Genomic DNA, 16,388 nt, shown 5'->3' with positions numbered 1-16,388 from the left:
GTGGCTCAGTGGTAAAGAATCCGCTTGCCAATGCAGGAGACGTGCGTTCAATCGCTGGGTCAGGAAGATCCCATGGAAAGCGCAATGGCAACCCACTTCAGTATTCTTGCCTGGGAACACAGTCCATGGGGTCACAAAGAGTCAGACACAACTTAGCGACTAAACAAGTCTTAGTGAAGCTAGAAAGACAAACGTTCCACTGGTAACCCCACCTCTCTCCTCACAACCTTCAGCTGCCCCCTCATAAGAACAACTGAGGTGGGTACAGGTGAGGATGAGTAAATGAGATCAATGATCAATTAAAATTATTTATTTTAAAGTAGAAAGGGGGAATGGGAGTGACACAGAGGCAACTTTTGGCATCTTCTTTCCAGGCCATCACCCCATGTGCTTCCCAACCCAAAGCACTGACAGGAGCCCCCGGACAGGCTGAGGGGCCAAAGAGCCCCAAGGTCACAGAGAGATCTGTTCAGTCCTGGAGAGAAGGGGTTCAAGGGTCCATCCCAGCTCCCTGGTCCTAGAACAGGGTCAGAGCTCAGGAGTGTAGGGCTCCCCAGTGGGTGAGGGCACCCGCAGCTCTGCATCGTGCCTGACCACAGTGAAGAGTCCCACCACTGCCAGCAGAGCCATCACCATGACGGCGGAGCAGATGCTGAACATATTCCGAGTACCCGTTTTGCGATCGCTGTCATGGAGGACCAGGAGCCCCAGGCAGGCCAGTAAGTGCAGGGGCACCCGGAACCAGTTGAGGACACCAGCTTGCTCGGTCTCAGGGATCACCTTTCTCCGCAGGAAGCTCATGCTGGGAAAGTACAGTCCACAGGCCAGCTCGATAAGGAGGAAGGCTATGAAAGATTCCACTGGACTCTCCTGGCCTGGGCTGGTAGAGAAAGTCAACATGAAGAGGGAGAAGACGACGATGAGGACAGCGAGGGAGAGTAGATGCATGGGCTGAAGGTGGTACCTCTTGGAGGTAGCGATGCGGTACAGGGAAGAGCCGAGTAGGCTGGCCGCCATGAAGCTGGAGAAGATGATGCCCAGCGGAGCCCCATGTGGGTCCAGCACAGGCGTCCAGAGGAAGACAAAGATGAAGATGACACTCTCAAACAGGGCCTGGATGGTGCCTAGCAGCAGTACACGACGGTCCGACAGGAGGCAGCGCAGGCCCCCAGCACAGGTCCTAGAGAAGGCACGCTGCCGATCATAGTTCTCTCCCCAGTTGTGAAGGGCCAAGGCCCCAGCCAGAGCCAAGAGAGGGATGGCGGCCACAAAAGGGGCTACAGGCCCCAGGCCCATCCAGCAGGCCACAGCCTCAGCTGCCACACCTGCCGCTACAGCCAGCACATGGTTCCAGAAGGCAGCTCGGGCAAAGGTAGCCGGGATCCATTCGGCGGGGAAGTCATGCCGTTCCAGGTGCTCATGGATATACCAGGCCTCAAAGGCTGAGAAGAGCAGGGCTGTAGATAGCCCACCTAGTGCTCGGCCCACCAGCAGCACAAAGTAGTCCCGGGAGAGTTTGGTTAAGCAGCAGAGTGAGTAAGTGAGGGAGAAGAGGACACAAGATTTCTTTCGACCCAGCCAATCCACCAGGGAGGAAGCCACCAGTCCAAAGAGGACGGTGGAGGCAAGGCCGCAGACGTAGAGGATGGCAATTTGTGCCTCCAGGAAGTGGTAATGCTGATACAGTTTGTAGAGGTAGGGGGCCTGCAGCCAGTCAGCTGCCAGGGCCAGGAAGTAGACCTGATAGAAGTCCAGTTGAAACCGAAGGAAAGACGGATTGCTGCAGGCCCTTCCAGACGGCTTAGCCCGGCATCTTGACAGCTCCAACCCCAGGCAGGAGGCCAGGAGGACCACAAAAGCAAGGTAAGCAGTCACCAGCATGGCCGGCCCCCGGACGACCTGGGAAGAGAAGGGGGCTTCAGAGTCACATCCATTGCCCGGGTAGCGCTGGCAAGGGGCTGCCTGTCTAAGCAGAAAGCGGATCCACCCAACCCCCCTGCCAACAGCACTCCCCCACCCCTCAATTCCACTCCCCCAGAGCTCAGACCGGAGGGACCAGTTGGGTGGGTGGGAGGAGTGGCCCGCCAGAGCGGGACACTCTGGGGCAGGGAGGGGTGTGAGAGGAGAGAAGATTGAGCATTCGCCCCACCCTTTCCTGGCATAGCAAAGAGGGAGTACCTAATCCCAGCCCCGCAAGTTAAGGGGCTGCTGCCCTTCCCCGTAACAGCGTTTACACACTGTACTTCCTTCTGTTACCTCCCATCCTCTTTGGGGAGCCTGTTTTTGTCCTCGAGGTCTCGTCATCCGTCCCAGGCATCCCTACCACCCGCGCAGGCCTCTAGAGTTGCTTCAGGCCAAGCGCGTGCATCTCAGATTTCCCCCTCCTTCGGGTCAGGGCACCCCCGCCTGCGCCCCCTAGACCCCGCTTGCCGCCGCCACACACGCTCGCGCCTTGCCCAGACCCTGGTCTCACCTGCTGCCCCGGTCTGCGGGGACGCTCCGGACACGTCCGGCTCCAGGCCGCCCGGCCGCCCTTCCCGCTCTACCTCCTGCTCTGGCTCCGGCTCGGGTTCCACCAGCGCGCCCGCCCCTCACAGCCTGCTTCCGGGAGCCGGGAAGGCCTCTGGCCGCCGCCATGATGGCCCCGTCACGTGACGGGGGCGCGGCGTTCAAACCCCGCCCCTGCTCCGCCCTCTAGCCGCGACTCGACTACAACCTCCGGACGCCGGCGGGACCGAGACTGGAGCCGGTGGTGGTCGCGGTTTGTGGTCGCGGTTTCTGCTCCCGGTTCACTCCCATCCGTGGCCTTCCCATGACACTCGCTTCTTCGACTCCCGGATACCTACCGAACCTCCTGGAAATAAAGACCCATTTTCAGTCTCTTCCTCGGTGTCGTGGGTTACGGAGCGCTGCTGTGCCTAAGACAATGCCAGCAGTTCCGCGGAGTCGGGGTTTGATCTTCTTAAGGAACATCGTCACCCTAAGCCGAGACGGGCTTCTCGATTTTCTCTTCTCCCACGATAGTGACTTCCTGGCCAGAAGTCAGTATGGCTCAGACACCTGAGGGAGGCAGTGTGGTGTAAAGGACTTGGACTTGGCTTGCAGACCGCTGAGGCTCAAATCCCACCCCTATCACTTAGCAGCTGTGTCGCCTCGGGCAAGCCATATGACTTCTCAGTGTCCCAGTTTCTTGGTCTGCATCATAGGAGAGCAGCGCCCAATTGAAAAAGGCTTAAAGTTCAGTGGCAGTCAAGAGTTAAGGACTTCAGCCTTGGAGTTGGACGCCCACCCTCTGCTACAGCTGTGGTACCTGGGAAAAGTTATTTAACTTCTTTCCAGCTTTAGTATTATCTCCTCAAAACCCTCCCATGGGGAACTTCCCTGGTGGTACAGTGGCTAAAACTCCTCCTTCCAATGCAAGAGGCCTGGGTTCCATCCCTGGTCAGGGAACTAGATCCCACATGCTGAAAGGAAGATCCCACCTGCCATAATTAAGACTCAAGGAAGCCGAATAAGTAAATAAATATTTTAAAACAAAACAAACAAAAAAACACCCTCCAATGGCTTCTTATCTCACTAAACGAAAAAGCCAAAATCACAATAGCCTACAAAATCCTTTGTCCTCTTTTCCACTGCCACTTCTCTGACCTCATCTCTTACCATTTTCCCTCCTGCGCCTTCTACTCCATCTACACTGGCTGTCACTAGGGCCTTTGCACACTGTGCCCTGTGAAGCTCTGGTTCTCCCAGATATCCACATGGTTCCCTCCTGCAGCTCCTACAATTCTCTGTTCAAGTGTCATCCTATCAGAGAGGCCTTCCTTGCTCATACTTTTGAAAAGGCAGCACCACCTCTGCCACAGTAACCTACCTGCTTCCCTTCCAACTCTCTATTCTCCTTTGCTGCCTTTTCTTCATAGCACTTAGTACTATCTGGCACACTGTATATTTCACTTACTGCTGCTTCTCCCTACAAATTTCTGCTTTGTTCACTTATATTTCCAGTACTTGAAACATTTAATGGGACATAAAAGGCATTCCATAAATATCAGATGAATAAATAAATTAGTAAGATAATACATGTAAATTATCCTAAAAAGTGCTGGTCTTTATTAGCTGGTAACACTTATCAAACTTTTTTTTAATATTATTTATTTATTTTTGGCTGGACTGAATCTTTATTGTTGCATGGGCTTTCTCTAGTTGCAGCCAGTGGGCACTACTCTAGTTGGGGTGTGAGGGCTTCTCTTTTTGCAGAGCATGGGCTCTAGGGCATGTGGGGTTCAGTAGTTCGGCATGTGGGCTTGTTTGCCCTGTGGCATATGGAATCTTCCTGGACCAGGGATTGAACCTGTGTACCCTGCATTGGCCAGTGGGTTCTTTAACCACTGGACCACCACGGAAGTGCATCAGTTATTATGTATTACACCTAAGCTCTGTTTTAGGAAGTCCTGGGCCAACTGTCTCAACGACTTGTTAGGTAGGTACTTCAGAACTGGAAAGGTTAAGTGACATGACAAGACTCACATGGTAAGAGGTCGAGTCAGAACTGGGACCCAGATCTTCCCAATTCCATACTCGTGATTTCTGAGAAGATTAAATGTGTTCACCCACTTGCACAGGTGATTAGTAAGTGCTAGTTTTCTTTATCCTAAAGAAGGGTGGGAGAGTCTGGAATTATATCTTGAGAAATACTTTCTTATGATAAACAGCTGAGATTTATATTCCACAACTTCCAAAGTGCCTTTATCCCTAACTGGCAAACTTCTAGAAAATAGAAAAGAGTACCGGTTCCCTTGCTTCATCTAGAAGCACAAAGCTCAAAAATCATGATTTCCCAAGGTCACTCAGTGAGTGAGGGCATGGGGGAATCCAAATGCCCTCCATCCTGGTCCTGGACTGAAAATCCTTGATCTCCTGACACCCAGTCTCTCAGTTCCTGGTGATCTTTTCTTTGAAGGAAGAAGTCACCCTGAATGATAGCAGGGAGTGGGACAGAATGGCCTTACATGCCTTGTCTTCTGTTTTCCGGGATGGAGGCCAGTGTTACCCATTACTGAGTTGTAGTTTTCTCAGAAGCACCTAAGAAAGACTTTAGGGAAGGTTACATTATTTTGGATTATTTTTATCATAGGACCTATTCAAAATACGTTTACTCTTTAAGGTTCCCCTGGCCCCTCAGAGCTGTGAAGCACAGCTGAGAAAGATCCTTTACATGGGATATGTGCCAGCAGAGCTGCAGAGGACTGGAAGGGATAGAGAATATCCTGGGAGGGCAAATCCATCTCTAGGACCCACTTCCAGTACAGGGCAAGGAGAACCAGGATCTGTATGTGGGGAGTTACAGGGGAAGTCTGGCTTTCAGAGCAGGCAGGGAGGATGCTCTGGGAATTACTAGGAACCATGCCTACAAGAGGAGCATCATTTAAAACTTTTAATATGAAAATGTTCGAATAAAGGTAGAGAGGTTCTATGAAACCCTATATACTTAATTCAACAATATTGATTTTTATGCCTTTGTTCCTTCTCCTCCTTTCTTTTATTTGCCAAAATACTTAAATACATCACTTCATTCCATGCTTCAGTATGCATCTCTAGGAAATAAGGACCTTTTCTTACATAACCTCAAGGCCATTTTCACATTTAACAAAATCAACACTGATTCCTTGGCATTGTAAGTACTCAGTTCATAATTAAATTAAATGTTTAATTAAATGTTAAATAAATAATTAAATGTTTTCAACAGTCTAAGAATGTCTTTTTACAATTGGGAGGTCCCCATAAGGAATCAAACAAGGTCCACTTATTCTGTGTAGTAGCTGTCTTTGTATGCCCCCCTCTCATTGACCCTCCTGTTCAGCCATTGACTGGTCAAAGAAATCAGGTCAGATTTCCTTTAGAATGCCCCACATTCTGGATATTTTGTTTTACTTCCTTGTTGTGCCATTTAATTTGTTCTCCACCCCCCATATTTCCTATTAAATGGAGGTTAGCAGTAGGGTTGGATTAGAATCATGTTCAGTTTTTTTTGTTTGTTTCTTTGTTTGGCAAGAGTCCTTCACAGGTGGTGCTGAGTGCTTCAGATTGCATCATATCAGGAGGTACAGGCTATGTGGTTGTGCCCTTTTTAGTAATGCTAAGATTCATCAGTGGGGTCAGGTAGTTACAGCTTCATTCCTCCATCGTAAAGTTCTCCATCAACCACCATCCTTAGCTTCATCCATTGAAGAGTCTTGTTTTGATCAGTTATCTCATTAGGGGTTGCAAAAATGGTGATTTTCCTAATTCCTTATTTCTTCTACATCAGCTGGAGTTCTTCTGTAAAAAAGAAATTTTCTTCACCACTTAGAGCTATTTGACCACCCTGAAATATAGTTTACACAGGACAGGTAGCATAAATGCATAATTCTTTTTCTTTTTAGTTGCCAATTTTCAGAATATGAAGTTGGGAGAAAAAAAGGTTTGGACTTAGAGCTGAGTGAGGATAAGATGGCCTGGACAGTGGGCAGGGGACAAAGGGACTGTTTGGTAGCTATGTCCAGCCCTTGCTCATGCCAGGACATGGGCTGTTTGGAGGACAATGGAAGACTTGGTGTCCTGGCCCTTGGACAGCAATGAGATGGGTATGACGTAGGCCTGTGTGCAGGAAGCTGCAGGACCCAGAGAGATAGGGAGAGACAGACAGAAAGCCGGATTCTGGGGAGGCAGAAAGAGAGGAATTGAAAAACAGAAGAACAGAATTGGGAAACAGAATTGGACCCAGAAAGACAGGAACAAAGACAGAGACACAAAGAAGGGAAATAGAAATGGAAAAGATCTAGTGACTTGCTCCCAGAGGCAGAATAGGACAGAAAAGGAGAGAAATAGGAGGTGAGTCAAAAGACCAAGGAGATCTTAATTTATCTACTTAAAAAATAGTTGTAACATATAGTAGAACTATATGTAACTTTGTCCTGTTTAAAAAAAAAAAAAGACCAAGGAAGAAAACAAACATGAAGATACAAAATGAGACAGGGAAAGGAAAAGACACGTATGTTAAGTAGATTTTAAATTAGATGGGGAAAAGAAGGGACAGTGGGAGAAACAGATATAAAGACACAAGTTAGGTGTGATAGAAAAAAGGAAACAGAAATGGAGAGAGTGGTGTAGAAAGCTAGCAGGAAGGATAAACAGAAGGATATACAGAGATAGAAATGAAAAAACAAAGGGTCCCAGAGAACGAGGCAGAGAAAGAGAAGACTGAAGCAGATCAGTGTCAGATAACTTGGAGAATATGATGGGATGCTTGGGGGCTCTCGGCTTAAGATCCAATCACAGGCAGACACCAGCATCTGTCAGCTCCATCTTTGTCTCTGTGGCTTCTCCAACTCCCCAGTCCCACTCCCAAGGACAGGAGACTATGACTAGCTGCGTGTGGATGGAATCATTGGGAACCTGAGTCAAGGGCTCCCAGCTTCCATCATCCCTTGCCAGATGAGCGTGAATGTAACAGATAGGATTATTGCTGGAAGATTGGGGTCATGATGCTGGGCAAGCCCTCAGAGATTTGAAAGATAAGACATCCAGGTGGAGAGCACTGGGTTCCTGGAAGTGAAGGACCATAAAGGATGTCATGATATCCAAGGGGAGGGAGGAACCAAGAATCCTCTGTTCAGCCTCTTCTTCTGGTCCAAGAGCCACTGCCCTTCCTCCAGGCTCACAATGAGAGGTAAAGGGTTCAGAGACTCTTGGGTTATTCAGGGATATGGGTGAAGGTCCATGGGGCAGAAAAAGTGGTCCCTAGATGAAGAAGCCATCTTATCCACGCAAACTATAGAAAAGATGAGCCAAGAAGGGTCTCCCAGGGAGGTCAATTAGAGGGGGAAATGGTCAACTTGCTCACCTTCAGGGACCACAGGAGAGGCCCTGAGAAGAACATTTTCCATTGCAGAAGTTGCAGAAGAGGAGATTCTGGAACCAGTGAGAGCATGTCTAGAAACTAGCTTCAAAACAGATGCCTGGCTCTCACTCTCAGGATTGAGGAGGCCGGGGGGCTCTGAGCAGCCTGCCCCCCTAACTGCCTGGAAGAAGGTCCAGCTGATCTTCTGCCTGCAGAAGTGCTCCAGGAGATGGGCACTCTCCCAGGGGCAACTGCCCCCTAGACAATCAGACAGTGCCGAGCGGTGCGCTGTCCCCTAAAGCAGCAGCTGCAGTGGCCAGTGGAGCCTGGAGGTCCCCAGGCAGCCCCTCGACCACAGCCACAGCTGTCACTGCAGCCCAAGCAGGAGCTGGAACAGGTGGCTCGACCCCTGGAGCAAGGGTACATGGGGCAAGGAGAGGGGCGGCAGCAGGTCAAGTGCTGGCCAGAGCACTGGCTGCAGGCACTGTGGGGATAAGTCAAGGGAGGACAGGCGGGGCAGGGAGGGCAGGAGCAGGTACAGGGTGGGCCCGGGAGGCCAGGACAGGAGGGGCAGGGAGCTGCGTAGGAAGGAAAGGCGGTGCAGGAGCAGGTGGGAGGGGGGCAGGCTGGGCAGGGGCAGGCGCAGGCAGAGGCCGGGCAGGGCGGACAAGGGGAGGCAGCTGGTGGACAGTGTCCAGAGGGCGCAGGTGGCTGTTGATGGCTGGCTTTCTTGTTCCGAGGCCCCAGACGTAGGCCCAGAGAGAAGTCCATTCAGTGGCGGGGAGCGGCCAGGCTGGGGGTTGGGTGAAGGGGAGGGTACAGGTGGGGTCAGAGGGGGAACTGTGGGGAGCAGGGGTGGGGGCAGGATTAAACCTAAGACACTGCTGAGCCTCTCTGAGCCGGCAGGAGCTCAGACCTCCCCAGCTAGCCCTCCCCTTCCCTGCTGGCCGGCTCCCCTCCCCTCCACAGAGCACCTTCCATGGGCACCAGATTAGACCAAGTCTTCTAACTATGATGTGCACTCTTCTGCTCGCAGTGCCCTTTCTCTTTTCTCCATCTGGCAAGATCCTTTTCATCTCTGAAGACTTCCCCTTTATTCAATCAAAAATTATTTCTTGAGCTCCAGGCACCTGATACCTGCCCATCATTCTCCAGTCCTGATGGCCAGAATGACCGCTTCAGACTTCCAGACAGTCCCCAGAGGAGACTCAGGGCAGTAGCAGCAGCACAGCAGATGCTCTGAGACTCTGCCTGGGATATTGGTGGGAGCTGGTGGGGCAGGGGAGACCTAGGTTCTGGGAGTCTCCAGACAGGGCAAGTCCCAGGTGTTGCGGGGAGGAGGAGGGCCTGGCTGTCTCTGGGAGCCTGACAACCAGCCTGGAGAATTATTTTTTTCTTAATTTAAATTTATTTATTTTAATTGGAGGCTAATTACTTTACACTGGACAATTATTATTGGAGAGCCTATCATGCAGCAGGTACTGGTCATGTTATAGAGCAAGACAGTGAGGTTTCTTCTCTCTTATGGAGTGCCCTTTAAAGTGAGGGCTGGGGCTGGGTGGGGACAAAAAGCAAACAGGTAAACAAATAAATATATTAGCTTGTCTAGGAGCATGGAATGGCTGTGAAAAAAAAACCCAGAGTGATGTGATACAAAGTGACTCAGAGAGGTGGATCCTTCAGAAGGAGCAGCTAGCCACCACACAGTCAGCTCCAAGGGCCCTTAAGGGTTTAAAGTGCAGTGAAGTCACTCAGTCGTGTTCGACTCTTTGCGAACCCATGAACTATAGCTGACCAGGTTTCTCTGTCCATGGGATTTTCCAGGCAAGAATACTGGAGTGGGTTGCCACTTAAGGGTTTGGGAGGAGATAAAAGTCCTGGCAGATCACAGGAGAGCAGCCTGAGGCTGACTAGAACCCAGATGGCTGGACTGTGAGGAAAACAAAAGCTGAGAGGAGGGTAAGGAGGCCTGGAAAAATTTGTAATAGAAAATTCAGTGGCCAGGGCTTCCCTGGTGGTCCAGTGGCTAAGACTCTGCGCTCCCAATGCAGGGGGCCCGGGTTCGGTCCCTGGTCAGGGAACGAGATCCCACATCTCAGCTAAGAGTTTGCATGCCTCAAGTAAGAATGCACAGGCCACAACTAAGCCCTGGCGCAGCCAAATAAATAAACAACTATTTAAAGAAAAATCAGTGGTCAGGGACAGTGCCACTGGGAAGTGACATTTTAGCAAGGACCTGAAGAAAGTGAGGGAGAGAGCCATGGAGATGGCTAGTGGAAGAACATTCCAGAGAGGGGGACAGCAAGTACAAAAAGCAAAGAGGAGAGTCATATGGCACAGGTAGAGAGCCAGGTAGAGGCCCTGGGAGCCACGGCAGTGACTTGGATCTTATTCCAAGGAAAAGAGAAAACCACTGAGAGTTTTAGGCAAGAAAGGAGTATGGGTCTTGATTTTACACCTGCTCCTGATTAGAATGTTCTACATTATCTGATAAAAATTGAGATTGCCTGCACACACACTTTGACTCTTAGCTTTATAGCCTAGAAAAACTCTTGCATGTATATATTGGGAAATATGTACAATCATGTTTTTAGTAGCATTATGATAGCCCAAACTGGAAACAACTCAAACTTTCACCAACAGTAGAATTTAAAAAAAAAAAAAATTGTGGTATATTCATGCAACTGAATACTCTGCCACAATGAAAAAGACAGTTATGTGCAACAATTTGTGTCTCTCTCACAAACAAGCTGAACAAAATAAGTCAGACAGGAAAGGGCAATACAGTGTCATTCCGTTTATATAAAAAACAGGCAAAATTAAATAATATTATAAAGGGATGCATATATAGGTGCTAATACTATAAATAAAAAGAAGGAAATAATTATCCCAAAAGTCAGGATGGTGGTTACTTCTTCAGAGAGGAAGAGGATGATGGGAGAGTCACATGGGAACCTCTGGAGCCGAAATACTCTATTTCTTGAGCTGGATGGGAGTCGAGTAGGTATTCATATTCCAATTTATTCTGTACACTGTTCATAATATATTTCTATACTCTTTTATAAGGAGAAAATAGAAATACTATTTCTTTTCTTTTTTAAAGTTTATTTATTTATTTTAATTGGAGGATAGTTGCTGTACGATATTGTGATGCTTGTTGCCACGCATCAGTGTGAATCAGCCATAGGTATGTATGTGTGTCCCTGAACCTCCCTCCCAGCCACCTCCCGCCACACCCTGGCCCTCTAGGTTGTCACCGAGCACCAGCTTTGTGTGCCCTCCTTCATATATCAAGCTCTCACTGATCATCTGTTTCACATATGGTAATGTGTATGTTTCAGTGCTATTCTCTCAAATCATCCCTCCCTCTCCTTCTCCCACTGAGTCTAAAAGTCTGTTCTTTACATCTGTGTCTCCTTGGTACCACTTCATTCTCTACTCCACGCCACCTTGCTCATATCATTCTGCTGAAGTTAGACACTGAAGTTCACACACCTATCTCTCCCACCAGACCTTGAGTCAGCAACCTTCCAGATTGCTGGTCTGGCACCTATCAGTGCCTGGCATAGAGCAGATGTTCAATAACTATTTTCTGAATTGGGTTGAATTGAACTGAATTTTCCAAGTCTCATCTTATAGAGAGGTGGGCAGCTGCAGATGAAGAGGAAGCCTGTGGTGGTGAGGAGAGCTCAGGACCACCAAGACCTAGATTCCCATGTGAGCTCTGCTAACAGCTGTGTGATATTGGGCAAGCTGCTTACCCTCTCTGGTTCTCAGTTCCCTCTGTGAAATGGGGTGATAACTGCTCCTTCTCTGGACTGCTATGTGGATTAAGTGAGTAATATACAAGCCAAGCATAACGCCTGGCATACAGTAGGTGCTCAACAAAGGATAGCTTCCTAACTCCCTCCCCCCAGCCTCACATCTTTTCTTCAAAGGAATCCACTAGAAAGGGCAGCCAGACATCACAGATGGTCCCTCAAGGTGGTCCCACATCCGCGGGGCCTCCTTGGGGCTAAGGCAGAGATGTAGTCTGGAGGAGAGCTGGCAGACAGGGAGCTCCCACTGTAAGTGAAGTGGGAGAGCTGGCAGAGGAGGCTGGATACCAGGGTTCTGGGAGTTTCCATCTAGGGGAAGTCCCAGATGTGGGCGTGGAGATGCCAGGTTGGCCCCACCCAACACCCTGGCCCCAGGGGGTGTGGACACAGGGAGGAAAAATGGGTCATCAGAGCAGGTCTAGAACTTAACCCCATTGGTCCCATGACCTCTGTGCCAGTTCTGGAGGAGGAACAGCCACAAAAAAACCTATTCTCTCCTCAAAGGACCCCTCCATTCCTTTTCTTCAGAAAGGAAGAAGCTTGGAACCTTGGTGTCTAAGCTGGAGGAGCTGGAAGCCCCGCAGTGGACAGAGGAGAGATAAAACCCTGTAATCCAGGATGGAGGTTCTGTACCAAACAGACTGCTCCACCCACCCACATGGAGACTGGCAGACACCTGGAACTCTTAGCTCACATGCTCCAGGCAACCTTGGAGGCAGACCTGCTCCTTGTTCCAGGGAGCGGGACAGGTCAGGGCTGGATCCCAGGGCGGGAGGGTGCACCATCGAACAGTTCAGAGTAGACAGGTTTTCTTTCTGGTGAGGCTACAGCAGGGCAAACTCAAGAGTCCCTTCACCTCAGCGTGGGGCCTTGTTTTCTGTATGGAATCTGGGGCCTAAGCTTGTGGATTGTTCCTCTCTATCTGTGCCTCTGTTTCCCTTTCTGGAGGAAGAGATGAAGGGATGGATAGAATCTTTCCAGGGCAGGAGCACCACATGTCCTAGGGTCCTAGAGCGCTTTGGCCGTTAGGAGGTGCTCACCATCCCTCCCTTGTAGTGAATCAAAGTCCAGCAGAGGAGCAGGAATGCAGGGCCCTTGTTCTTTCTGGGGGAGTAGGGTGGTTGGGAGCCAGGACCCTGATTCCAGGGCCTTTGCACATACTCTTCTGCTGCCCTCCTTTCCCTCTCTTCTCCTCCTCACTTCCTCCCCTCCCCAAAGTCTTTCCTGATTTCCTTGGATACTTGGGCCCAAGGAGATTTCTACGGATTCCTAGGGCCCAGCGCAGTGCTTCGGAGAAGGCAATGGCACCCCAGTCCAGTACTCTTGCCTGGAAAATCCCATGGATGGAGGAGCCTGGTAGGCTGCAGTCCATGGGGTTACTAAGAGTCGGGTACGACTGAGCGACTTCACTTTCACTTTTCACTTTCATGCATTGGAGAAGGAAATGGCAACCCACTCCAGTGTTCTTGCCTAGAGAATCCCAGGGATGGGGGAGCCTGGTGGGCTGCCGTCTATGGGGTCATTTCTCCACAGAGTTGGACACGACTGAAGTGACTTAGCAGCAGCAGCACAGTGCTTGGCATACAGTGGGTTTTTAATAAAGATTTGTTGAATTAATGAATGGTGCGTGTTCAGGGAAGAAATTCCTAGAGTTGTTTAGGGTAGTCCTAAAATCCTGTGTTGCAAAGTCAAGGCCTTATTCTGTGGGGATCTGGGTATTTCTGATGCTGGTAAGACCTTCTACACACAGTCATTCACTGGGAGAACCAACAAAGTGGCAAGGAGCAAAATAGGCCTGATACAAGGGGTAGAATTGAGAAGCACTCAGGGCAAGGCCGGCACCAGCCTCAGCACAGAGCAGGCCTGGGGGAGGAGGTGGAAGGGGAGGGGAGGATGGGAAAGGCACGTGATGTACAAAACATGTTTTCATCATGCTCTCCCTGGGTGCCCTGGTCTCCAAGCCCCGATGGCACTTTCGTGCTTTAATGATGTCCTTGGGGGTTGTAACAGAGCTTTCCCCTCCTTTTCAAACCCCCTCCCCAACCCCACCCCCAGACATCTGCCAGCCACCTCTGAGCGTGGTGCGGGACATCCACCCAGTAGCAGACTGGGCTTGGGCAGATTACCTATTCAGTGTCCTGATGCTGCTGGGGAGGATGCAAGGGTGAAAATTAGGGGTGGACTATATGGCAAATCAGGGCAGGTAGGCTGGAAGTTTGGATCCATTTTCTCTCCTTTTTGCAATGTAAGGAGCCAAGGAAGTCTGGTTCTAGGGCCCCCAAGATATCATTTCTCAAGTTGCCAGGGTGATCAAGTGGAGCAACCACAAACAGAGCAAAGCCTAGAACTAGGGATGACCCAAGAGAAGGAGAAATGAGGGGAGCTCTCTCCACCAGTTTCCAGAGCGGGAGGCCCTCTTCTCAAGCTTCCTCCTGGAATCTCTGGACAGAGCACAGACTGCAGTGCAAGACGGAGAGAAGAAACTGACCCCCTAACAATACCCCTCTTCTCTGCTCCCCAAACTGCCAGTTTGGTTTTACTTCCAAACCGCTGCAGCCCACAGACCCCAGTCACTGGGTCCCGAGGGAGAGGTGGGGGTGGGGGCGGGGGCAACGCAATCCCCAAGGGAGGGGCCCGCGCAGGGCGGGTCTTCCTGGGCATCCCCCCTGACTGCTGTCGTTGGCTGGGGACCTTAGAGGCCAGAAGGGCGGAGCCACAGTTTCCAAGACAGATTGATGGACAAACACCCACCAGAGACAAAGACACAGACAGACAGACAAACCAAGACAATGAGGAAGGCAGAGACAGATGGAATTCCAGACCACTCCCTCTTTCCAGGCTATCTAAGAGTTTTGTCCCCCACCCCCACCCTCCGCCCCGTTAGCTTCTCTGGCCCCATTCGGTGTCCTGGAAGCCTAGTCTCAGAGCTCTAGCTCTGGGGGACCAGCCCCTGGGCCCCTCTAAGAAGGGTAAGGGGAAGAGTTGGGAGAGAGCTACCCAGCAGGGAGAGCGCTCCGGGGGTGGGTGGTGCCCGATTCTGTGTCAGGATGCCCGGCCAGGGGCCAGGGAGGGAGCGGTGCCCTCACCCGGTTCATGAGGACAGGAGACTCATTCACTGTAAACCAAGTACAGATGTGCTGGGAGGGGGAGGGGGAATCAGGGCCACAGTCACAGACCGCAGTTGGACCCGCCCTCCTTCGCCAGCCGCCACCATCACCAGGGCAGGAGGGGTTAACTTCACAGCCTCCTGGCAGGATCCCTGCCACACAGGCTGAGTGCCATCCCACCCTGGCCTGGACTCCTGGGTCCAACTCCCCAACACCCGCCCCTCCCACACTGCTGAGAGCTGCTCCCCGGGTAACCAAGCAAAGTCAACAGCAGCCAGGCCACCTGGGGACGGGACCCTGGAGTATCTATTCCCAGCTCTTCCCATCCCCAGAGTGAAAGGGAGAGCCTGTCAGCACCCCATCAGCAGCTCCTGTTCTCCTGAGAGAGCCACAGCAGGCCCCCTCATCCCCCTCCTCTTCATCTGACTCTGGCTACCAAAAGTGGCCTTTCCCTCTCCTGGGAGGGAAGATACCTGGTCCTCAGGTAGCAGTATGGACAAGGTAATTCCAGTACAGAAAATGTGACGTGACCAAGTCATTGCCCCCAGTGCCAGCTACTTGGGACTCTGTTGCTGGGAAGGTCCTTTGGGTGCCTCTCTCCTGCCCGGCCCAGCCCTCCCTCCTACTGCTGCCCTTCTCCACTCTAGCATGCCCACCCTAGTCTCTGTAGGAGTGCTGGGGCTCTGTGCACAGCGGTTGGACTTCACACTCTCTCCTCTTCTCTGGCTCTGTCTTCAGTAGGATGGATGCTGACACCCGGGGGGTTCCGACTCTAGGGACTGAGAGTCTGTGCTGGTCACGTTGAAGTTGGAGGAATGTCCCCATCAGACACTGACATTCACACTGGGTGCGTGCGCGCGCACGCGCACGCGCGCGCGCGCGCACACACACACACACACACACACACACACATACAGACCTAGCGTCAACAACATTCGTGGTGCATCCACCAGGCCGGCAGGCAGGCAGGAGCTAGTTAAGACAGACACACACCCTCGGCTTGGGCTTTCTCTCTCACACCCAGCGCAAGGCTCCTCCCACCCCCTGCTACAGTTCCCTGGCCCTCCTCCCCAGCCTCTCCCCTCCAGACACAAGCCTAAAGGTGGGGATGGCGTTGGCAGCCAGCCGGGGACCCAGGAGACCTAGCTCCCACAGCTTACTCAAGGCAGAGAGAGGTCTTTAAACCCAAGCCTCAGAATCCCTACAACCTCCACTAGTTAAACCAGTTTGCTCCTGGGACCTAAGGACCGGCTGGGGTAGGCATGGGGAAGAAGAGTCTACTTTGACACGCAGGTTGAAGGCTAAGCGCAGGGTGAAGATAGTGGCTTCTGCTCTGGCGGATCCCTGCGCGGTCAAGCCACCCCTGGGAGGACGTGGAGACAGCTCTCACTGCCTGTCCTGAGGAGGTACAGAGACTAGCCTCCGGGAACCACAGTCCGGCCAGTACACCACCCCCCCTCCGCAAATGGCAGGAAGGGGGAAAGTGCCAGAGAGAAAGGGTGGCATCATGGGCCCAGGACACTGACCTCTTCTGCCAGCCTTGCCCGGCCTCCCGGGGACGGAGCCACGGAAGCCCAGCAAATG

At 51.5% G+C, this 16,388-nt stretch overlaps 1 protein-coding gene and 1 long non-coding RNA gene across 2 annotated transcripts; both read right to left on the bottom strand.

Moving 5' to 3' along the window:
- Window positions 1-292: 292 nt before the first annotated feature.
- Window positions 293-2,650, bottom strand: MFSD5 (major facilitator superfamily domain containing 5). Its single transcript, XM_040234259.1, has 2 exons — window positions 2,474-2,650; window positions 293-1,899 (listed from the first exon to the last, which is right to left on the bottom strand). The coding sequence occupies exon 2, from the start codon at window positions 1,879-1,881 to the stop codon at window positions 529-531; it is 1,353 nt and encodes a 450-aa protein (XP_040090193.1). The 5' UTR covers window positions 1,882-1,899; window positions 2,474-2,650; the 3' UTR covers window positions 293-528.
- A 2,769-nt stretch (window positions 2,651-5,419) lies between these two features.
- On the bottom strand, window positions 5,420-16,388 carry LOC120858291. The gene is made up of 2 exons (XR_005719824.1): window positions 16,331-16,388; window positions 5,420-6,318 (listed from the first exon to the last, which is right to left on the bottom strand). It is a non-coding gene; the product is annotated as an uncharacterized LOC120858291 (long non-coding RNA).

This window comes from Oryx dammah, unplaced genomic scaffold (genome assembly GCF_014754425.2).
Source record: "Oryx dammah isolate SB20612 unplaced genomic scaffold, SCBI_Odam_1.1 HiC_scaffold_29, whole genome shotgun sequence".
NCBI classification, from domain to species: Eukaryota; Metazoa; Chordata; class Mammalia; order Artiodactyla; family Bovidae; genus Oryx; species Oryx dammah.
Note: the sequence above shows the minus strand (reverse complement) of the source record. Positions and strands in the feature narration are given on the sequence as shown.

Coding starts and splice junctions, on each gene's coding strand:
- MFSD5 (XM_040234259.1), bottom strand. CDS start 1,881: ATGCTGGTGACTGCTTACCTTGCTTTTGTGGTCCTCCTGGCCTCCTGC.